The sequence below is a fragment of the Urocampus carinirostris genome, chromosome 17, assembly GCF_059441175.1.
Source record: "Urocampus carinirostris isolate Australia breed hairy pipefish chromosome 17, RoL_Ucar_1.0, whole genome shotgun sequence".
NCBI classification, from domain to species: Eukaryota; Metazoa; Chordata; class Actinopteri; order Syngnathiformes; family Syngnathidae; genus Urocampus; species Urocampus carinirostris.
The window spans coordinates 31,433,175-31,458,304 of NC_142365.1; the positions used below are offsets into that span (position 1 = coordinate 31,433,175).

The window sequence follows — 25,130 nt, forward strand, 5'->3', positions numbered from 1 at the left end:
ATATTTTAAAGAAGCGTGTGTGTGCGTGTACGCGCGTGTGCGCGCGTACCTTCTGCTTTGCTGCTGTTATTTCAAGTTTTGATATTTTCTGCAACAATATATCATTGATGAATGGTGTGGTAGCTGTCCATAGCACTTGTTTTTTGATTGTAGTTCATTCTTGATGAAGAATGGTTGATTCTGGTTAATTCTTGTGGCAAAAAGTTGAAGTCATGGATGGCTACAGGCCTTTCCACTGGTTATTCATATTTATTTTTTAGATGATTGATGAACATAAATAGTGGAAGATAAATTGGTCAGTTATAGCAGTGTTTTTCAACCAGTGTGCCGGGGCACACTAGTGTGCTGTGATACCTTTTCTAGTTTGCCGCTGGAATTTGCCCAACTTTAGCTTTCCAAAAAATCAGACCATTATTCAGTATTTTTGCAATCTTCAGACAAGGAACTGGAGTAGTCATCCATTTCAGTAGGTGGCAGTAGAGTCTTATATACTTTTAATTACATTACATTTAATAATACATTTAATACTTTTAATTACATTTAATAACTTAATTTGTTTAACAAAGCAGTTTAAGATTGCACTGTAATAAAAACATAAAGAACATCATTCTTTTTTAATTTAAGTATTATTTTCTTCTTTTTATATACTAATTATCTGCTTATGAGGTAGTACAGTGAAATATTTGACATAACGTCATTTGTGACGGACAGTGTGCCTCAGAACGTTTTTAAAAATAACAGTGTACCTTGGTTCAAAAAGGGTTGAAAAACAGAGTTATGCGATTAAAATGTATATCCATGTTGTATATTTGGACTGGTGTAAAATTACAGCCCAGTTTGATATAAAGAGTAATTTATCTTGGTGTGGCACTCCAATTTACAAGGAAATTTGAAAGTGGCACTCCTCACCGAAAAGGTTGCTGACCCCTGCTCTAGAGCAACAACAACCAGCTCAGTAGCCTAGATGGTAAGGCGCCCGCTTTGAGACTGGGAGGTCGGTGGTTCGCGCCCCGGCCGAGTCATTCCTAAGACTTAAAAAGTGGTCGGCGGCGCCCTCTGTTGGCTGCGGCTGCATCGGCTCGCTACAACGGGTCAGGTGCAATCGACATTTCGTTCTGCGTACATTGTTACACAGAATGACAATACAAGGAAATTATTATTATTATTATTATTAACAACAGGGTACAGTTGAAAAGACAAAGGATGACATTGTAAGATCTGATGACTCTGATGAGTTTTTTTGTGTTTGAAAATGACACATCTCGTCCATCTGAAGGTAAAGCTTATGATGGAGTCAGGAAGAACTTGGAGGATTCGGATAACAGCATAAAATCACTTCAGACATTTCCCATCATTAAGCAGTTGTTCATCAAGTACAAGTCACCCGGCGCTCCAATAGAACGTTTCTTTAGTCTAGAACGCAATTTTGACTCCCTCTTGAAACAGTATGACCGATATCCACATGAAACAGGTCCTACTGCTCCATTACAACAAACAGCACTGTGCTGATCCAACCCAATGACTCAGGTGTTTTTTTCTCAATTGCAATTGTTTAATTTGTTGCATTGAGTTTTTAAATGCAAATGTTCAAAGACTTTACTCTTGACACTCCTTTGAAGTTTTATTGCACTATTTTTGTTGCCCAGATAGGGGGAATACTATGCACCTATGTTGTTGTTGTTTTCCAATCCTCAAAATAAAAATGATTGTCTTAGTTGCATTTCTTTAATTCTATCAAAACTAAAAAACATTCCGTAATTTGGTAATATAGCTGTAAGGGAAATTATAGTTTGAATGTGCCTTTGTATGATGTTATCCTCAAAAGTACCTTAAGAAAGCCAAAAATTATATCCTCCCTCTTGGGGCTCGCTAACTATTAATCAAGATGGCCTTCACTTTAGTTTAGCCTGCTCAAGAGCTTGCCTCCGTTACTACATTCCTTTCTTCTTACAGAGACGCATTTTATCTTTTATGTTCCAGTTTCACTGTCCTTATTGCTCATTTGTTATGCTCACACGCCATCTAGCGATCAGCATTATTCACTTCATAAAAAAATCCAGTCATGGATGTCTACAGGCCTTTCCACATGTTGCTCACATTCATTTTTAGTTTACTGATGAACAAGAATAGTGGAAGATAAATCTGTCAGTTATACAATTTCAATGTCTATCTGTGTTGTATATTTGGACTGGTGAAAAATAACAGCTCTGTTGGATATAAAAAATTGTTGTGAGAATCATTAATCTTGGTGTGGCGTGCTGATTTACAAGGAAATTTGAAAGTGGCACTCCACACGGAAAAGGTTGCTGACCCCTGCATTAGAGCCTCACATATTGGCACTGGAATGCTCTTCCACTCCTCCATGACAGCATGACACAGCTGGGGTATATATTAGAGATATATTTTTTTAATTCAACATCAGTGATGTGCTGTAATTCATGCCTGTGCCAAAATTATTAATGTACTATTGTCGCAGCTAATGCACTTCACAGGCACATTGCATTTTCAACATGCACAAAGAATTTTTGGAATGTCATTTTGATGAAAAGATATTCCTTTTTTTCCCCTATTTTTCTTTCTTGAGATTGCACGGTGACCCTGGTCGCTTTGACTCTCCTTTTGGTCGCTTTGTCTGTGTCTGTATGCGTCAACGTCGCATGACATCACACGACGGCCGTCTTTTTGCCTTGGTGAGAAATGAAATATGTTGAAAAATTCCAGGTTAGCACGGAAATGATTTTGATTCTCTTCCCACAAATACAGGAGGCCGCTGTTGAGCACGCAGTCACGACACAGACAGGTAACAAAAATAGAGAGTGGTACCTTCTTTATACGAGCACATCTACACAGTATTGCTGTTGTAGTATTTCTGCAATAGTATTTCTGGAGTAGAATATTTGTATTGTAATATTACTGTAGTCTCTTTTTAACATTTTTGTGTTTTTTTCATTTCGAAATTAAAGCTAAATAAAATATTAGGTCTTTGTGCACTAAATTTGACTATATTTGATCTCTTGAATAGCCTACTATTACGGTTTTATCAACTCTCCTTTTTACGTCTCATTGTGTCTTACATTTGGGTCTGTCTGACATTTCCTGGTTAGTGGTGGTTTATCATACTGAAATCCTTCCTGGTAACTTACTGATAAGTAGCACCAAAGCTTTTAGAATTTTTCTTTTTATTTTAATCGAAAAAACGTGTGATATACCTGTACCCTAGCAATAAAAGTGTTGACTGTGCAATAAGCGTTTACGTATGATTAAAAGTCGTACACCGTCACTCCTCCCGCACCCTTCCCCCTCCTATTCCTGGCAACTCATAATAAACTCACATTTTATTTCGTTAATATCATCTAATTTCTCTTATTACTGTATTCTTTAATGTTTAATTGCTATTTGAATGTTTTTTTTTAATAAATCGGGAGGATGATTTCCATAGCTATTTATGTTTCACTTTTATATTTTTGATAGGTCAGGAACGGGCCATTTAGTTTTTATTATTTCATATCGGTGAACACGGGCAGTTCGATCCTGGAACAAATAAAGCTCGTATGTAGAGGTACCACTGTACATTGTTGTCCTTACCTCAACAAAAGGGAACAAGAAGTGACACTGATTGCTTTTCTTTGTCGTCAAAAGACCATCAATGGAGAATGGCCTCCACTCTGTCCAATCCCATCAAATCGAGCAACAAAGCAAGGTTGGCAAAAATCCCATTTACGGAAATCTAGTAGGTCAGTGGTCACTGCAATTGCTTGCTTTTTTTCCATTCTTTCTCATCTTTGTGTGAATTAACAAGAGATTTTTTTCTTTGTCCAGGTTCTGGAGGGTGTGACACGGAACAACTAACTCTGGTCAACACTCGCATCAACACGTCAGAGCTAGCACGAAAAAACGTTTGGTTTTGTTCAATTTAATAGTGATATTTTTTGTTTTTTATTTTTTTGGGGGAGGTTCTGTTTCAAATAAATACTATTACCCCTAAACGCCCTTGATCACAATAAGTCTCAAAGGTTTTCACATATCAACGCAGGCAATGCTTTAATGGCCATTCTAGTATTACTTAAAGACGTTTTTGTTTTGCTGGTCATTTTTTTTTAAATAGCAGAACACCTTATTTATGTGTGTTTCCGTGTATAATGTGCATCCCTAGTTTTTGATTAAAAAAATCAGTATCCAATTTTGTTTCACTTTTTCCCATTTAGAACTAAGCATTGTAAGTGGCAAACATTGAATACGTACGGCCATTACTGAAATCATTTATTGACCAAATTAAATAATAGCGTAATACTAAAACAAAATGTACAATGTATTTATTTAATGTCCTTCAAAATCTGATTCGTCATCAGATACATCAAAGAGTTGTTTCCTTTGTCGTCGTGGTTTTTTGTGTTCATATCTCTCAGGATGACTTCATGTTTTCCCCATTCTCTAACATTCGTCACCGGTACCGTAAAAATTGTGTGATAAGGATTTAAAAAGAAATGGCTTTTGTATGCCATCCATTGGCTTTAGCTTAGCCTTTTAATGCTAGGTCCTTAACTTGGCCTTTTGATTTTTGCATTCCGGGGATGGAATAAGAGCTTGCTCTGTCCACTCCATGCATCGGCCCGGTATTGCAGTACCTCCGGGAACGGTGCATTCACAATGATCGCAACAAGGCTTTAGGGCTAGGACCTTAGTTTAGCCTTTTGGCTGAAAGTAAGTGTCCCGGCTCCTAGGCTTTGTAGCATAAAATGAACTGACCGATAACTGATAATGGATAATGAATAACGAAGATAGATCAATAACCCTTAAAAACCCCAAAACCCCTTCACTGCCGTGACTCAAGTTCGATGACCGTTGCATCCAATGTTTTCCGATTTATGTCAGCGATATTGTGGACCGTTCAATCATTGCACAAAAACAGAAATATACGACCATAAAAGAGTCTCATCAGAAGCAGTGCTTTGGAGTGTAAAGTTGTGTGAAAAAAGTAAGGCAAAAGCTCATGAAATATCAATCTAAAGTTAATTTTTTATCGAATGTCCGCTTATCCTCAGTAGGGTTGCGGGGGGTGCTGGAGCCCATCCCAGCCATCCTCGGGCAGTGGGCAGGGGGTACCCTAAACAGATTGCCAGCCTGTCACAGGGACAGACAATTCGCTCGCTCATTCACACCTAGGGACAATTTGGACCGGCCAATTAACCTGACATGCATGTGGGAGGAAACCTGAGTGCCAGGAGGAAACCCACGCAAGCACGGGGAGAACATGCTAACTCCACATAGGAGGTTTGATCTCGTGACCTCAGAACTGTGCCACACACGCACTAACCACTGCGTCGCCGTGCTGCCTATGTATGTATGTATGTATGTATGTATGTATGTATGTGTATGTATGTGTGTGTAACGGGTGTAATAATAACTTTTTTTTGTTGAAATCCCTGCTGAAATATGTTTGTATTGTTTGTGTATAAGTGTCCTGAAATGACGAGTCCAACAGTGCCACCTGCTGGTATGGGGTATGGTTTAGTTTAGCCTCTGATTTTATGACAGGAAGGCGGTAATTGTTAGCAGTCTCCAAAGCGCTGCTAACGGTAAGCCACGACTTTTTGTTTCGCCGCAAAAATTTTATTAACAACATTAAAACCACAACTGAAAAATTTTGCAACATACATAGTAATGTAATCGATGTTGTCAAGCTGTTTGGATTTATTTTTGTTTTGTTTCTTATGTTGATTTCCCCTCATAGATGTTGAGAACCAGCGAAGGTGCTAACCACATGGTGTCTGTATGTTGTGTTGCTCATTTCAGGTCAATTGTTCCCGTTTTTTATACTCGTTATTGGAATTATTTCTGTTTTCACAAATATATAAAAAGGATGATGTTGGTTAAAATTCAGATTGAAAAATATGTCGAGTTGAATTCATTGTAAAAGTTATGGCAGATCTGCCTGACGAAAAGTTTGGAGTGCGGTAAATCTCTGTTAAAAAAAATAATAATAATCAGGTAATAATGACAATTTTGTGTCAAAAAAGTTGCGTCCCGGGTATGCACGTTGATTTGACACAATGCGTCCCCAGCAAAAATGATGCGTCTAGGACGCAGGGACGCGGGCAAACGAGAACACTGTGTGTATATATATATATATATATATATATATATATATATATATATATATATATATATATATATATATATATATATATATATATATATATATACAGGGAGTGCAGAATTATTAGGCAAGTTGTATTTTTGAGGATTAATTTTATTATTGAACAACAACCATGTTCTTAATGAACCCAAAAGTCTCATTAATATCAAAGCTGAATATTTTGGAAGTTGGAGTGGGGCTTTTTTAGTTTTAGCTATTTTAGGAGGATATCTGTGTGTGCAGGTGACTATTACTGTGCATAATTATTAGGCAACTTAACAAAAAACAAATGTATACCCATTTCAATTATTTATTTTCATCAGGGAAACCAATATAACAGCTCAACATTCACAAATATACATTTCTGACATTCAAAAACAAAACAAAAACAAATCAGTGACCAATATAGCCACCTTTCTTTGCAAGGACACTCAAAAGCCTGCCATCCATGGATTCTGTCAGTGCTTTGATCTGTTCACGATCAACATAGCGTGCAGCAGCAACCACAGCCTCCCAGACACTGTTCAGAGAGGTGTACTGTTTTCCCTCCTTGTAAATCTCACATTTGATGAGGGACCACGGGTTCTCTATGGGGTTCAGATCAGGTGAACAAGGAGGCCATGTCATTAGTTTTTCTTCTTTTAGACCCTTTCTTGCCAGCCACGCTGTGGAGTACTTGGATGCGTGTGATGGAGCGTTGTCCTGCATGAAAATCATGTTTTTCTTGAAGGATGCGGACTTCTTCCTGTACCACTGCTTGAAGAAGGTGTCTTCCAGAAACTGGCAGTAGGACTGGGAGTTGAGCTTGAGTCCATCCTCAACCCGAAAAGGCCCCACAAGCTCATCTTTGATGATACCAGCCCATACCAGTACCCCACCTCCACCTTGCTGGCGTCTGAGGCGGACTGGAGCTCTCTGCCCTTTACCGATCCAGCCACGGGCCCATCCATCTGGCCCATCAAGACTCACTCTCATTTCATCAGTCCATAAAACCTTAGAAAAATCCGGCTTGAGATTTTTCTTGGCCCAGTCTTGACGTTTCAGCTTGTGTGTCTTGTTCAGTGGTGGTCGTTTTTCAGCCTTTCTTACCATGGCCATGTCTCTGAGTATTGCACACCTTGTGCTTTTGGGCACTCCAGTGATGTTGCAGCTCTGAAATATGGCAAAACTGGTGGCAAGTGGCATCTTGGCAGCTTTACGCTTGACTTTTCTCAGTTCACGGGCAGTTATTTTGCGCCTTGGTTTTTGTACATGCTTCTTGCGACCCTGTTGACTATTTTGAATGTAACGCTTGATTGTTCGATGATCACGCTTCAGAAGCTTGGCAATTTTAAGAGTGCTGCATCCCTCTGCAAGATATCTCACTATTTTTGACTTTTCAGAGCCTGTCAAGTCCCTCTTCTGACCCATTTTGCCAAAGGAAAGGAAGTTGCCTAATAATTATGCACACCTGATATAGGGTGTTGATGTCATTAGACCACACCCCTTCTCATTACAGAGATGCACATCACCTGATATGCTTAATTGGTAGTAGGCTTTCGAGCCTATACAGCTTGGAGTAAGACAACATGCATAAAGAGGATGATGTGGTCAAAATACTCATTTGCCTAATATATATATATATATATATATATATATATATATATATATATATATCCATCCATCCATCCATTGTCTTCCGCTTATCCGAGGTCGGGTCGCGGGGGCAGCAGCGTTAAAAGGGAAGCCCAGACGTCCCTATCCCCAGCCACCTCCTCCAGCTCATCCGACGGGACCCCGAGGCGTTCCCAAGCCAGTCGAGAGACATAGTCTCTCCAAAGTGTCCTGGGCCGCCCCCGGGGCTTCCTGCCGGTGGGACATGCCCGGAACACCTCCCGAGGGAGGCGTCCAGGAGGCATCCTTATTAGATGCCCGAGCCACCTCAACTGGCTCCTCTCAACGCGGAGGAGCAGTGGCTCTATACCGAGTCCCTCTCGGATGACTGAGCTTCTCACCTTATCTCTAAGGGAGAACCCAGCCACCCTGCGGAAGAAACTCATTTCGGCCACTTGTATCCGGGATCGAGTTCTTTCGGTCATGACCCAAAGTTCATGACCGTAGGTGAGGGTAGGAACGTAGATTGACCGGTAGATCGAGAGCTTTGCCTTTCGGCTCAGCTCCCTCTTCACCATGACGTACCGGTACAGGGTCCGAATGACGGCAGACGCTGCACTGACCTGTCTGTCGATCTCCCGTTCCATCCTACCCTCACTCGTGAACAAGACCCCAAGATACTTGAACTCCCCCACTTGGGGCAAGACCTCCTCCCCGACCCGGAGGGAGCATACCACCCTTTTCCGACTGAGAACCATGGCATCGGACTTGGAGGTGCTGATCCCCATCCCGGCCGCTTCACACTCAGCTGCGAATCGCTCCAGCGAGAGCTGAAGATCACAGCCTGAGGAAGCCAACAGCACCACGTCATCTGCAAAAAGCAGTGACGCAATGCTGAGGCCCCCAAACCGGACTCCATCCCCGCCAAGGCTGCGCCTAGAAATTCTGTCCATAAAAGTTATGAACAGAATCGGTGACAAAGGGCAGCCCTGGCGGAGCCCAACCCTCACCGGGAACGAATCCGACTTACCGCCGGCAATACAGACCAGACTCTGGCACCGGGCATACAGGGACCGCACAGCCCGGATAAGACTGTGCGGTACCCCATACTCCCGAAGGACCCCCCACAGAGCCTCCCGAGGAACACGGTCGAATGCCCTCTCCAAGTCCACAAAACACATGTAGACCGGACAGGCAAACTCCCATGCACCCTCAAAGACCCTGAAGAGTGTGTAGAGCTGGTCCAGTGTTCCACGGCCAGGACGAAAACCACACTGTTCCTCCTGAATCCGAGATTCGACTTCCTGGCGGACCCTCCTCTCCAGTACCCCTGAATAGACCTTACCAGGGAGGCTGAGAAGTGTGATTCCCCTGTAGTTGGAACACACTCTCTGGTCCCCCTTCTTAAAGACGGGAGCCACCACCCCAGTCTGCCAGTCCAGAGGCACTGTCCCCGATGTCCACGCGATGTTGCAGAGGCGCGTCAACCATGACACGCCCACAACATCCAGAGCCTTAATGAAGTCCGGGCGGATCTCACCGACCCCCGGGGCCCTGCCACCGAGGAGTTTTTTGAGAACCTCTGTGACTTCAACCCCAGTGATACGAGAGCCCAACCCAGAGTCCTCAGGCTCTGCTTCCCCAGAGGAAGACGTGCCAGTGGGATTGAGGAGGTCTTCGAAGTACTCCGCCCACCGATTCACAACGTCCCGAGTCGAGGTCAGCAGCGCCCCATCGGCACTATACACAGTGTCGATGGCACACCGCTTCCCCCCCTAAGACGCCGGATGGTGGACCCGAATTTCCTCGAAGCCGTTCGGAAGTCGGCTTCCATGGCCTCGCCAAACTCCTCCCATGCCCGAGTTTTTGCCTCGGCAACCGCCGAAGCCGCATTCCGCTTGGCCAGCCGATACCTGCCAGCTGCTTCCAGAGTCCCACAGGCCAGGAAGGCCTGATAAGACTCCTTCTTCAGCTTGACGGCATCCCTCACCGCCGGTGACCACCAACGGGTCTGAGGGTTGCCGCCGCGGCAGGCACCGACTACCTTACGGCCACAGCTCCGATCAGCCGCTTCAACAATGGAGGCGCGGAACATGGTCCACTCGGACTCAATGTCCCCCGCCTCCCTTGGGACATGGGCGAAGTTCTGCCGGAGGTGTGAATTGAAACTTCTTCTGACAGGAGATTCTGCCAGCCGTTCCCAACAGACCCTCACAACACGCTTGGGTCTGCTGGGTCGGGCCGGCATCTTCCCCCACCATCGAAGCCAATTCACCACCAGGTGGTGATCAGTTGACAGCTCCGCCCCTCTCTTCACCCGAGTGTCCAGAACATGCGGCCGCACAGTCCGACGAAACGATGACAAAGTCGATCATCGAACTACGGCCTAGGGTGTCCTGGTGCCAAGTGCACATATGGACACCCTTATGTCTGAACATGGTGTTCATTATGGACAAACCATGACGAGCACAGAAGTCCAATAACAAAACACCACTCGGGTTCAGGTCAGGGGGGCCGTTCTTCCCAATCACGCCCCTCCAGGTCTCACTGTCATTGCCCACGTGAGCGTTGAAGTCTCCCAGCAGTACGAGGGAGTCCCCAGGGGGCGCGCTCTCAAGCACACCCTCTACGGACTCCAAGAAGGGTGGGTACTCCGAACTGCTATTTGGTGCATAAGCAGTCAGGACCCGTCCCCCCACCCAAAGGCGGAGGGAGGCTACCCTCTCGTCTACCGGGGTGAACCCCAACGTACAGGCGCCGAGCCGTGGAGCAATTAATATGCCCACACCGGCTCTGCGCCTCTCACCACGGGCAACTCCAGAGTGGAAGAGAGTCCAACCCCTCTCGAGAGGACTGGTACCAGAGCCCAAGCCGTGCGTAGAGGTGAGTCCGACTATATCTAGTCGGAATTTCTCACCCTCACGCACCAACTCGGGCTCCTTCCCTGCCAGAGAGGTAACGTTCCATGTCCCAAAAGCCAGTTTCTGTAGCCGGGGATCGTCGCGCCAAGGACCCCTCCCTTGACTGCTACCCAGCTCTCTGCGCACCCGACCCCTTTGGCCCCTCCTACAGGTGGTGAGCCCATGGGAAGAGGGTCCCACGTCGTCCCTTCGGGCTGTGCCCGGCCGGCCCCCGTGGATAAGGGTCCGGCCACCAGGCGCTCGCCAGCGGACCCCACCTCCAGGCCTGGCTCCAGAATGGGGCCCCGGTAACCCGCGTCCAGGCGAGGGAAATCGAGGACCAAAGTTTTGTCTCATCATAAGGGGTCTTCTGATCTGCGTTTTGTCTGGCCACTCACCTAGGACCTGTTTGCCATGGGTGACCCTGCCAGGGGCTTAAAGCCCCCAACAACATAGCTCCTAGGATCATTGGGACACACAAACTCCTCCACCACAATAAGGTAGCAGATCAAGGAGTATATATATATATATATATATATATATATATATATATATATATATATATATATATATATATATATATATATATATATATATATATATATATATATATATATAATCAGATGTCCTGTATAGCAGTGGCCCCTTTTGGTACATTTCAATTCCTCTGCAACACATATAAAACATCTTTTAGAGCTTTCAGGATAACCTCTTGCAGCATCTCTTTCTTGTTTGTACAAGTCATTAGGTGACCAAACCCCCCCCGATTCCAACCTGATGATCAATAGTTAGCTCTCTTTAGCATTCGGCTAGCCTGTCTATTGGTTTATTCCTGGTTGGGTTTGTGTTTGTTACCATAGCTGTTTTTGTTGTTGGTTCTCAATTAGCCTGGCTGCTTAGTGCATGTTTTTGTCCAGCCAGCCTCCCATTTTCCGCTCATCAGTCCCGGTTAGCCCTCTCTGCCAGCTGGCTAGCCTGCCGTGTCCATTGGTTCATTCCTGGCTGGGTTAACCCTCATTAGCTCTCTGTTTTTGCCAGTGAGTCCCATATTAGCTGTCTTCAAAACGCATTGTCTTGGAAAATAATTGGAATATACAGATGCAATATACATAGATTTTCTGCAAAAAACATCGTATTTTTTCACATTTTGCCTATTTTCTAATTTGGGTATGCCATTGTCTTCAATAACTGTCTAGTTTTTGATACCAAGTAATGATTCTCAGTGTCTGGACTAACTCATAACAAAGGAATACATTCCATCCATCTATCCATCCATTGTCTGCACCGCTTATCCTCAGTAGGGCTGCGGGGGTGCTGGAGCCCATTCCAGCCATCTTCAGGCAGTGGGCAGCGGACACCCTGAACTGGTTGCCAGCCGGTCGCAGGGCTCACAGGGACAGATAAGTCACTCGCTCATTCACACCGAGGGACAATTTTGACCGGGCAATTAACCTGACATGCATGTTATTGGAATGTGGAAGGAAATCGAAGTGCCTGGAGGAAACCCACAGGGGCATAGGGAGAACATGCAAACTCCACATGGGGAGGCAGCGGTAGCTGGACTTGAACCCTCAACCTCCGCACTGGGGGGCTGCTCGCTAACCATCCATCCGCCGTGCCACCAGAAAGCATTCCTGGAACACAATCATCTTACCGTAACGCGATACAAACATAATTTTGTAAATCTACTGTCATTAGTACATAGCGCAATTCCACGTTACTTGAAAATGCAGATCAATAATTATAGTGTCCACTGATTGTTGAGTACTTTTGCTTCACTTATTTTTGCACTTCAATCCCTCTATCTGGTGGAAGCATCACCTAGAGGTGGTTTAAAATTACCACAAAATACAACTGATAACAGTTATGGTGGCGGTGTCTCTAGCACGGAGGAAGAGAACCTTGAATTTCTCCTCATTTAGATGTTTGTCTCCCTTCCATACCCGCATCCCCGCCAAATTTGCAACTGTAATAAATATAAAGGCATTACTGCACCACAGGTTGGTGTAGACGTTTTTTTCTCTTTTTTATCGTGTAGCTATTTCAAAGCAGTTTAAGAGGGTCGGGTTGCATGAATGTAAAGACAACAATTTGTAACTAGTTATTTTCAGAATTACTCACTAGGTGTCAATAATCTGAGGGAAACTGAGTCATTTTTAAATGAAGTAACTTGTAATTTTTTTAACTGTTGTTTGTTTTCTGAGTAACATGCACAACACAGCTGATGCTACGAGTACTTACAATTGATAACCCCCACCCCGATAAAAAAAAACATAAAATCCAAAATATGAATTTAAAAATCATCATTTTCATTCATAGCTTTGATCACAAAAATACACCAAATGCAGCTTGATACTGGTCTTTGCCACCATTTAGAGTACAGTTAACTTGAATTAAGGCCTGCTATCAAGTAGTTGCTTATTCTTAATTGTACTAACCCCACCAAGACAATGTATTAACTGGACAATGGACATGGGTTGAGTAAACACATTTTGATGAAACTGGTTTGAACAGGGTTTCAACATAATCATTAAATTCCATTAACCGCTTATGCTGGACCCTAACATCATCAAGACTCCAATCTATAAGTATTACATATCTGCTCTGGTCAAGTGACACTGCCCTGGGAATCAAACAAATAATTGTAACAATGTCAATTATGCCAACGAGTCATAATGCTCATCGCCAAACATCATGGCCCTGTCATCCCTTATGAGACAGGACAGATGACATCGACAAAGCCAGGAAAGTCTACACTCTGGCTGAATCAGAGTGAAAAAAGTAAAACACTCACACAGCTGTTCAAGAAGCAATGCAGTGACTTGATCACGTCAAAGGAAACGAAAAGTCTCGTTACGGCGGGCAACAGCGTGACGTGGAGTCACGCCAAATGGAGAGTAAAATTAAACTGCCAATACACTCCTGCCTGTCGAGTTTGCAACTGCGACGTTTTCGGGAGATTTACCGGGTGGGAGAACGCCGACATCACGTGATTTGCATCTGTGACGGTTGGCTGGAGTTCTACCTGACATGTGTGGAGAAGACTCGAAAGAAAGTATTTTCTATTAATTCCAACACTCCTTTGAGAGACTCAAAAGCATCAAGAATGTCTGGAAAGGAAGAAAAGAAATTGCTAATAGCAGGAGAGAAGGATGAGGAAGAGGGAAAAGGGGAAGAAAGACTTTTGAATGAGACGGAGGAAAGAGCATATTGTGAGGGGGTGGTCGGAGAGAGTAGACAAGAGGAGAACAAAGATCATAAGGTGGAGAACAAGAATGACAACGAAGAGAAGAGAAATTACCAAGAAGAAGAAAGTGACTGGGCTAAGGAGAAGAAAGGGGAGCAAATCAAGGACCAGGGCTGTCAAAACAAACAAGGTAAGAAATGCGAAGTGGAGGAGGAAAGTAGCAGTAATCACACTAAGGAACGAGTATGTGACCACAAATGGGAGGAAAAGAGTGATTACAGTGACCAATATGAACGGATGGAAGCCAAAAAGACCAATCCCATTGAAAAAAAACAAGAGGTTGAACAGCAAAAAGACAAACAGGGTGCTCAAGAAAAGGAAAAAACTATCGACCAGAAGGAGTATGAAAAAATGAATTATTTGGAGGAGGAGGAGAAAGGATCTTGTCGTGTAGATGAAATTTATAGCAAGCAAGATGAAGAGAAGGTGGAAAACAATTCTAAATTGGAGGCTCTCCTAGTCAATGAGGAGGAAGGCAGTGTTAACAATGAAGATGAGAAAAACAATAACCAAGAGGTGGTCACAAACAAAGAGATATATCATAAGATGGCGAAAAAGAATGACAACGAGGAGAAGAGAAATTACCAAGAAGAAGAAACTGACTGGGTTATGGAAAAGAAAGGGGACCAAATTAAGGACCAGCGCTGTCAAAACAAACAAAACAAGAAGAAATGTGAAGTGGAGGAGGAAAAAAGCAGTGATCACAATAAAGAACGAGGATGTGACCACAAACGGGAGGAAAAGAGTGGTTACATTGAGCAAAAAGACTGGATGGAGGCCAAAATGAACAATCCCATTGAAAAAAAGAAAGAGGTTGACCGGCAAGAAGACAAAGAGGGTGCTCAAGAAAAGGAAAAAACTATCAACCAGAAGGAATATGAAAAAATGAATTATTTGGAGGAGGAGAAAGGATATTGTAATGTCGATGAAATTTATAGTGACCAAGAGGAAGAGAGGGTGGAAAACAATTCTGAGTCGCAGGTTCTCCTGGTCAAAGAGCAGGAAGCCAGGGTTAACGATGAAGATGAGAAAAGTAATGACCAAGAGGTGGCCACAAACGAAAACAATGATAATATGATGGAGAACAAAAATGAGAATGAAGAAAAGAGAAATTACCAAGGAGAAGAAAGTAACTGGGTTAGGGAGAAGAAAGGGGAGCAAATCAAGGAACAGGGCAATCAAAACAAGAACAACAAATGCAAAGTGGAGAAGGAAAGAAGCAGTGATCACAGTAGAGAACGAGTATGTAACCACAAACGGGAGGAAATGAGTTGTTACAGTGAGCAATATGATTGGAAGGAGGCCCAAAAGATCAATCCGATTGAGAAGAACAAAGAGGCTGACCAGCAAGAAGACAAAGAGGGTGCTCAAGAAAAGGAAAAAGCTTTTGACCAGGAAGAATATAAAAAAATTCATTATCTGGAGGAGGAAGAGAAAGGGGATTATCGTGTAGATGACAACGATAGCAACCAGGAGGAAGAGAAGGTGGAAAACAATTCTGAGTCGGAGAGTCTTTTGGTCAAAGAGTATGGAAGTATGATTAACCATGAAGATGAAAGTAAAAATGAGCAAGAGGTAATGACAAACAAAGAAAATGATCATAAAGCTCACAAAAGAAACAAGGAATTGTCTAACCAAGAAAAAGGTAAGCTATTTTATGACAAGTTGGAGGAACAGAGTGACACAGAGGAGGAAACCGCGATGCGAAGCGAGAAAGTAGCCATTCTTAGCAAAGAGAAGACAAACCAAAAGAAACAAACGGGCAGAGTGAAGGAGACAGCATGTGATGACAAAGATAAGAAAAATGGGAATCAAGAGGAAAACTGGGAAAAGAAGGAATGTTTTCAAGGTGACGAAGAGGAGGCTAAGAAAAACATTGAAAACAATAACGAAGTAAGTGATAATGGTGAGAAAATAATGGAAACGCAAGAGAAAGACTTTGTAGAGCAGGGAGAAGAAAGAGACAATTACAATGTGGAGGCAAATGAGCAAGACGAAAATGAAGAGATGAAATATATTATTGGGGAGGTCAATAATAATGAAGATCCAAAGATAATAAATGAACAGTTGATAAACCAAATGAAGGGTGACCAAGAGGAAGAGAATTATGTGGTAGAGGAAGGAAGTTATCAACATCAAGGGAAAACGATTGATCAAGAGCAAGCAGTCAAAATTCAAGGGAAAGATGAGGATGAGGAGAAAAGGTATGATGCACTAGAAGAGGAGAAATTGAATTACCAAGAGAAGACAAAAGGTCATGATCACATTGAAATAGAAAAAAATGAGCCGGAAGATATGTTCAATAATCAAGAAACTAAAGAGATGAATCACCACGATAAAAAAGATTGGGGGGTAGAGATCAACCAGATGAAGGAGAAAGGTAATCAGGAGATAGAAGATGATGAAGTTGAACAGAAAAAGTGTTATCAACAGCAGGATGAGAAAGAATGTGAGGAAGAAGAGCAAGCATCTAAAGACAAAGAGGAGAGAAGACATTTAAAAAAGGAGACCAAACAGAATGAAAGCAGTGAAGAGAAGAAAAACGGTGAAGAGGAGAAGGCCAACCAAAACATAGCAAAAGAAATGAACGACGGGGAGGAAAAAAGAAATGATCAGGTGACTTATGAAGCAAAGGGAGAGAAAGGTGATCAGGGGAAAGAGGAGTTTAAAAAAGGTAGTCATAATGAAGTGGGGGAGAAAAAAGGCTACCATCAGGAAGAGGAAAATGGAAGTTATCAACAACAAGCAAAAATGACTGAGGCACAAAAAAAAGATCATGAAGAAGAGAAAAACCGTGACACTGAATTGACAAAGAATGACCAAGATGAAGATCTAGACTGGATGAAAGAGGAAAAAGGGGGTGACCTTAATCAGGAGCATGACTCAGATAAGCCAAAACAGAAAGAGGAGCAGGAGGACACAACAGGTGATTGTGGAAAAGAGAACAGAGACGAACAGGAATATAAATTGAATGACCAAATGGAGAAAAATGACTGGACTGATTGTAGTCGAGGGAAAAAAGATAACTATTTCAAAGACAACACAAATAACCAGGAGGACAAAGGGAAGTGTGAAGAAATGAAAATAAAGCATAAGGAGATAAGTGACTCTGTGACAGAGAAGAAAAGCAATGATAAATCTGATAAAAAGAAAGATGATCAGAAAGAGTGGGAATGCCCTCATGAAGTTGAAAACAATAACAACAAAGTGGGAACGAAAATAAATAGTTACAATGCAGGGGAAAAGGGTGATCAGAAGGTGCACAATGACTGGATGGAGGAGGAGAAAAAGAGAAACCCAGAAGATGTGCAAGAAGACACTTATCTTGAACCGCAAAGAAGGAGCAGCAAGGAAGATGAGGAATCAAATAGTCTGGAGGATATAGACTGGCTGAAGGAGGAGAATATTAGTGATTATGATCAGGAAGAAAAAATGCATGAAAAGAATAAAAGTGAAGATGAAGAGAATAGCACACAACAGGGAGAGATTAGCTGGATGAAAGAGAAAGGGATTACTTTTGGAGTGGAGGATAACATAAAACTAACTTTAAAGAACGGTACTTATCAAGAGGAGATTGACTGGTTGACAGGACAAATAAGTGATGAAAATGAGGAGGAGGAAAAATGGTACTACCAGGAAGAGAGGCAAAAGATGAAAGAGACCGATTACATTGAAGAAGGGAAAATGGGAATGACTGACATGGATGACAAAATAGGAAATAAACAGGAGCACAACTGGATGAGAATGAGCTATTGTCTTATCCAGAAAGAGGAACAAGAGGATGTGCATAATCATGAAGATGATGAACAAAACAGTAACGAGGAAGACTGCTCGGGGGAAGAAAATGAAGGTAATCATAATGAAGAGATGAGCGACCAAGATGAGAAGGATGAAAATGAGAGTGGTCATGAAGAGGAGGAAAAGATAGATGAACAACAGGATGAGGGGGAGAAGAATGATAACAAGGATGACGAGAAAAATGCTGATGAAGATAAAACGGGTGATGATAAAGAGAAGAATAACAGCAAACAGATGGATGACGATAGAGGCAATAAGTACACTGAGAAGAAGCGTGCTCAGAAGAGAAAGCTGGTTGAGAGTAATCAGAAGGGGGAGGATAAAATTACTGAACAAGAAGAAAATAACTTTAAAAAAGAGAAAGAGGAAGAGGAAGATCCAAACAATGAAGAGATGAATGAACAAGAACATGGCAAAAATGGAAACAACCAAGAAGGGGAAATAGAGAGGTTGGAGGAGGCAAATGTTATTCCTGTTGTTGAAGAGGAGAAAATACTTGATCAAAAGGTAGAGAAGGAGGTCCATCATGCAGTCGAGGAGAAACAGAATGGTCAGGACGAAAGCAAGATGAGTGAAGATGTCAAGATTAGAAAGAGTAGTGAGGAAGATGATGATATGAGTTGCATTCAGGTAGATGATGAAGAGGGGAAGAAACTCACAGATCAAGATGAAGAGATTGACTGTAAGAACGAAGAGGAAACTAGTGCCAGGAAAGACTGCCAGGAAAGGGTACCTGGGGAGAATGATGATCAACTGCAAGGCACCAACAAAACCAGTTTCAATGAGGAGGAGCAGGAGGAACAAAAGGAAAATGACTCTATTGATAAGGAAGAGGAAAATCCGAAAGAGGAGATAATTGTCAACCAGGAAAAGGAGGAGCACATTCATGAAAGTGAGCAAATTCTTGAAGACGGAAATGAACAAGAAGAAAAAGAAGAGGAGAGAACGTGTCATGAGAGGAACTCTGAGCAGGAGGAGGAAGAGAAAAAAAATTACCTTAATGAGGAGGAAAACAGTTCCTACATCAGGGAAGAGGAAAAGAATGATCAAGAAGATGAGGAGGACATTAACGGGAGTTCTCATGTAAAGGAACATGAGAAAGAGGAGACGGAGAAAGATAAGGATGAAGAAGAGTTTAATGAGAAAGAGGAGGACAAGAGTGACGAAGAGGAGGAACACTATGACCAAGAGCGGGAGGATAATAGCTACCAGGACGGAGTGAACATAAATAACAACGAGAGAAATGACCGGGACGAAGAGGAAGAAAACGACCCTCAGGAGGCTGTCCAAGAGGAGAAGAAGGACAAGGAGAAGGAGGAACAATTGTTTAGCTGGGAAGTGAGGTCACAGTTGTGGGAAGCTGGGGAGGCAGAGGAGGACGATGAAGATAGGAACGGAGAAGAATACAGTGACCTAGAGGAGGGAAGTGACCAAGAATATGACGAGGAGGACGACAGCGATGAGGATGAAGACGATGACGACGATGAGGAAGACACTGACAATGATGATGAAGAAGATTCTGACCAGGGTCAGGACGACGATGAAAGCGACAGTGATCAGGAGAGCGGCAGCGACCAGGAGGGCAGTGCCGAGGAGGACAACCTAGAAGACAAAGACAGCGGCCCAGAGAAACAAGATGAAGACACCAACAGAAGGGAGCGAGAGTCGGCCCCAGGAGGTGCACAAGAAGAAGGGGAAGCGATGGATGTTGACGATAGCAGTCAGGAGGAGACGGAAAGAGGGAGCAACACAAAGGCCATGGGTGATCACGACATGGAGAGCGACGCCACGGAAGTGTCCGTGGGCCGCTGGAACGATACGGTGAGGAGGTTTTGGGTGGAGAGGTGGATGAGGGCAAGGAGAGAGAATGGCAGGTGCTGGGTTGTCATGAGGGGTAGGAGGTACAGAGCAATGAGGAGGCGTTGGATGACCGCCAGGAGGAGAAAAAGGGCAAAAAGGACTCTGGTCGCATTGAGGAGGAGGGCCTTCAGACTGGTTGCGATTCCACAGACCAGTCAGGCGGGAGGATCCCAGTGGCCAGGAGGAGAACCAGGTAAGCGATCATAATAAAGCTGATGATGAGGAGTAATGCTGGAGAGAGACCATGGCAAGGGTGTCAAACATATGCCTTTTCATTTCATTGCCAGCTCACCAACTGATTTAATCCAGCTCCGAAGCATTGCTGGAAGAAGCACAAGAGAAAGCTGAACAGTGACCTGCAGTCTTGGATATGTCCACTGGATGTCCCTAAAGTCACATGCCACTCCAAACCACCCATTGTAGCTATATATGCTGACTGCTAAGCATCAACCAGAAGATTTAAAGAAACACGCATCCCCATGCTTTTTGTTTTAAAATTGAAGTCATGAACGCACTGTTTAGGACAATGCGATTGGATGACTGAACCGCAACATTTGCTACTAAACTATAGCTTTTATCCCCAGTAATTAAAAATTGTTATTTATTACCTGGGTTAAAAACTACAAAATAAAAAATAGCACCTGGGTGTCTTTACAGAGGTTTAAAGAAGTATTTGCTCCTTTATATTGTTGTTATTTATACTATGAAATCTTGACAGTGAAATTACCCGATTCAGGTCAACATTTTCATTAAGAAACAATGAATTCAAAGCAGAAAAAGACATCTAATTCAGGAAATTAATAATTTATATCGTTTGCACTTAGACTTGTTTAGTGTGCTCTTTTTCCTATTTGCATGTATTTTTCCGAGGTAAATAAAGTGTAGTGGAAATGAACTCATTTGTTGTTTTGCTTTTTTGACAAATGTACGATTATTAAACACTAAAAGACATTCAATCTTAGTAAAGAAAATAAAAACACCTCAATGATTGTTTTATAATTGGATCTTACACCCATGAGTCATTGTAATTTAATTGTGAGCCTCCAAAAGATCCCAAACCAAAAAACTAAGGCATTTTTATGCCATTAATCTAGTAATACGGCCCCCATGAGAATGCTTTCACTACCATGTTGCCCTGCGAGGAGAGTTCCTGGCTGCTTCACATAAACTTTTTCAGTGTCATGTTTGTGAGGTATGATTTTTGTTTCTAGTTCTGACATTATTTTTGTTATTGACCATATGTTTGTTACTTTGTTGATTTTGTTATCAAATGCCATCTATTTTTTAGCACCTTGCATTTTTCTGCTTCCTGCGTTTCGGTCCATCGCAAAACCACAACATAATGTATTTAATGAAACCTAAATTAACATTATGACATCTGCTTTCAGCACTAAAATGATTCATTTCATTCATAGGGGTTCCAAAGTATCTAGACAGCTAGTAAACAAGGTCCCGAATAACCAGACTTCTTTTCTTTAGTTGCTGTTAATTGGAACTGGCATAAACTATTACCCTTGTAAGGTCGCTGTGAAACTAAAAACAAGGTACAAAAAAGTCCCGTTCAAAAGTTGTGAAGTGCTGTCCAAGTTCTGCGCTTCGATTTTGTTTCCTTTTATCAGAAAAAAAAACAATTTACATGTTAACCACAAACAGGTGGTCGTAAACCACTTTATATGTTTCCCAATAGCAGAATAGTTACCATATGCAGTATCTGGAAATGTGAATTTCCCTTCGGGGATGAACAAAGTATCTATCTATCTATCTATCTATCTATCTATCTATCTATCTATCTATCTATCTATCTATCTATCAGGTAACTGTAACTATGCAATTCCTGTTTTGTCCACTATCAAAGGATTTAGCGGACGCAATATAAGCACAGGCATAGTTTCTGAGCTATCTGCTCTTGTTTCAGGAGTAGTTGCGTCGTTTTCCTTTTTATAAAGGCTCTGTTGACTCACTCATGAATGAGTTTAATGCTACCCTGACTAGTGTCCTGGATTCAGTAGTGCCCCTTCGGCTTAAATCACGACCTAAAAGATGCACGCCTTGGTTTACTGATGAAACTAGATCGCTTAAACAAGACTGCAGGAAATCTGAAAAAAAATGGCGCGCTACCAAGCTTGAGGTTTTCCGTCAAACCTGGTGTGACAACTTGTTAAAGTATAAAGCAGCCCTCGCCTCTGCAAAATAGCCTATTTTTCGAAGTTGATTGCGGCACAAAAGAATTACACCAAAATCCTTTTCGACACTGTAGAATCGCTAACGAGGCAACAGATTATTCCAGATAGTTCTACCCATTCGGCCCATTACTTTATGGTCTTCTTTAATAAGATTCAACGCATACGGGAAGAAATTTCTAAACACAATGTTAATACATCACTTCTGAAATATATAGATGCACGACATAGTGGCTGTCCAGGGATTTTTTCCCAATTTAGTGATCTGTCACTTGATAATCTTAAACAGGTGGTGAATACGGCCAAACCGACTACTTGCCTCTTATACCCACTTCCGGGTTCGCTGATTAAAGGTCTTTTTGGTGGTCCTTGGACCTTCAGTTCTAAATATTATAAACATATCACTCTCCTTAGGTGTAGTTCCAGCGCTTTTAAGTCCGCTGCTATTAAACCTACACTGTAACAACCCAACCTTGATCCAGAAAGCATATGTAATTGTAGACCTGTGTCAAACCTACCGTTTCTTTCTAAAGTACTTGAAAAAGTTGTGGCACAGCAGCTGAATGATTTTACATCCGAGAACAATCTTTTTGAATCTATGCTATCAGGATTCAGGGCTAACCACTCTACTGAGACAGCACTAATTAAGGTAACCAATGATCTTCTATTGGCAATGGACTCCGGCGCTTCATCACTTTTGCTGCTGCTGGACCTTAGTGCTGCCTTTGACACTGTGGACCATAATATCTTACTAGAATGGTTGGAAAAATGGATTGGTCTCTCAGGAACCGTCCTCTTATGGTTCAGATCCTACCTCTCAGATAGGACGCACTGTGTTAAATATGGTGAAATGACATCTGAGGCCTTCAGTGTTACCTGTGGTGTTCGTCAGGGTTCAGTACTATGCCCCTTTTATTAGGTGATATCATTCGCAAGTATAATATCAGTTTCCATTTCAACGCAGATGACACTCAACTATATCTTCCGATGGAGAAATCTACCACACTAAACTGTGAAAATTTGGAGGCCTGCCTCACTGAGATAAAAGAGTGGATGTCACTCAACTTCTTGTGCTTTAACTCTGAAAAGACCGAAATACTAGTTATTGGTCAATCTAAATGCCGTGAGTTGTTCTCAAAAACGTCTCTGAACATTTACAAATGTAATATCACCAGAGTGACTCAATCAAAAATGTAGGTGTCATATTTGACTCCGATCTTTCCTTTCAAACACACGTTAAGAATATTACTAGAACAGCTTTTTCCCGTATTGGCAACATTGCTAAAATTCGCCCTATGCTGTTTCAGTCTGATGCGGGGATTATAATTCATGCGTTTGTTACCTCCCGTCTCGATTACTGTAATGCACTACTCTCCAGTCTCCCGAATTCAAAAATCAAGAGCCTTCAGCTGGTACAAAATGCTGCAGCAAGGCTTTTAACTAAGACAAAAAAGTTTGATTACATTACGCCGATTTTAGCTAACCTGGATTGGCTCTCTGTTAGCTTAAGATGTCATTTTAAGGTTCTGATGGTAGTATACAAAATCATGCATGGACTTGTTCTCTCATATCTTTCAGATTTAATATTCCCCTATGTTCCGGTCCGGTCTACTAGTGATTCCAAGAGCCAAGAAGAGATCTGCGGAGCGTTCTCCATTCGGGCCCCGGTGCTGTGGAATGCTCTTCCCCCTGAAAATCTGCAACCTAAGTGGAAATGTTTAAATCTACGCTTATTACACACTTCCATTCTATAGCATATAAATAACCTATATTTTAAGTTGACCATATCTGTGTATTATTTGGCCTCATGTAGGTTTTAGATCAGGTGATGGTGTCATAATAGTCTGTGGTTTGCAATAATCTGTGGTCTGTGCAGCCCTTTGAGATTCTTTGTGATTAAGGGCTATGTGGGATGTGTCAAACGTTTGGGTCACATTTTGACAATACTGGAAACAATTTTGATCCCTGATTTAGGATATGAAAACACATCTGGTAAATTCAGAAAGCTTTTAATCTCAATTTTGACGAAACATTTCTAAAGATGTTAAACGTGGGCACCAATTGATCACACGACACACATCAAGCCAATCACGGCCGTGGCCTCGCAAACGCACATAATGTGCACTGCGTCGGGTATCCGGTGCCCAGGAGGGGACCAAATAAATCAGGGTCGTGGAAAAAAAAGTGTAAAGTTGTAATAATATGCGCTAGTATGGTTAAACAGTACAGAATGAGGAAAAATAAATTTCCCGAGAAAAGGGGTGAATCTGCTTTGTGCACCGGCCTATCTCCAGTCTCATGCTGCCCCCATTCCCTTCCAGTGGTATATTCGATTATGCCTCATCCGCAATTTGGTGAACACCTGTGCAAACATGGCCTTGAAACGGCAACAAGAGTCTGGAGCGGAGAAAGGAAAAAAGAAGAAACAAGATGAAGCTCAGGCGTCCCTTGCCGGTAGTCAATGTTAAAAATAAAAAAAGCTCATTATTGTATCATATGTCCACACCCATTTGGTACACTGCTTTAACTTTGGCACTCGCCTTGGTTCTAATTTATCCTTTGTCGGCTCATCAGCGTACTGGCCTATTGGATGCGACTGCTCCGGCGCACTGGCCTATTAGATGCGAGTCTCACGCAACCGTCTTTAGTACCAAAACAAGGGTGTATTAAAAAATGTTTTGATAAATAAAAAGCACCAGTAACAAAACTGAGTTTGACTGTGGTTTAATCAAGTACTCATCACAAAGTAAAACACCAGAATACAACAAAACTGTCGAAAAAAGACCTAACACTTGATTTTTAGACAAAGCCTTCTAACTCAGATAGTGGATGATAGTGTTGGGCAGCTTGTGAAAACTAGAAGGCATGCTTTCAAGATCAGTCTCAGACTGTCAGTGAAAGTTTCAAATTGATAATGTGAGTACAAATTAATTTGTTGTCTATGTAAAATTTTATTTTAACAGCACTAAATTAGTAACACAAATCTCATACAAAGCATGTTAAAACAATATTTTTCTTAGACAACAAAATAAAACATCCTCACTTAATAATCCGTGTTTGTTGACAGTGTTATGTAAATAAACAAATTGCACTGAGAAATTCAATTTATTATTTGGTGGTGGTATATGGGGTACCATAAAGCATTTGTGCTTAGGGCACGCCAATGAAGCCGATAGCCAACTTCTTGCCAAACGCCTTCCAGCATTTGTCATCGGTTGCTTCTGTTATTTGTGCCTTCAGTTCCCCCACGTCCCTTGGAATAGGGGCCACATAGACCAATCCTTCCACAAATACCCCCAAAATAGAAATTGCGTGGTGTAAGATCTGGGTGGCCAGGAATGAGGTCGTTTTTTTTTTGTTTGTTTTTTTGGTCTAATATGGCTCTTTATTATGATTATTTTGGGTTTCCAACCCTT

At 42.3% G+C, this 25,130-nt stretch overlaps 1 protein-coding gene and 1 pseudogene across 1 annotated transcript; both read left to right on the forward strand.

Moving 5' to 3' along the window:
- The first annotated feature begins 4,500 nt into the window (after positions 1-4,500).
- LOC148349788 (U2 spliceosomal RNA) lies at positions 4,501-4,647 on the forward strand (annotated as a pseudogene).
- Positions 4,648-13,420: 8,773 nt separating this feature from the next.
- Positions 13,421-20,429, forward strand: LOC148349789 (uncharacterized). The gene is made up of 2 exons (XM_088320440.1): positions 13,421-19,727; positions 19,822-20,429. Exons 1-2 carry the CDS (start codon positions 13,520-13,522, stop codon positions 19,836-19,838), a joined length of 6,225 nt encoding a protein of 2,074 aa, XP_088176566.1. The 5' UTR covers positions 13,421-13,519; the 3' UTR covers positions 19,839-20,429.
- The last annotated feature ends 4,701 nt before the right edge of the window (positions 20,430-25,130 follow it).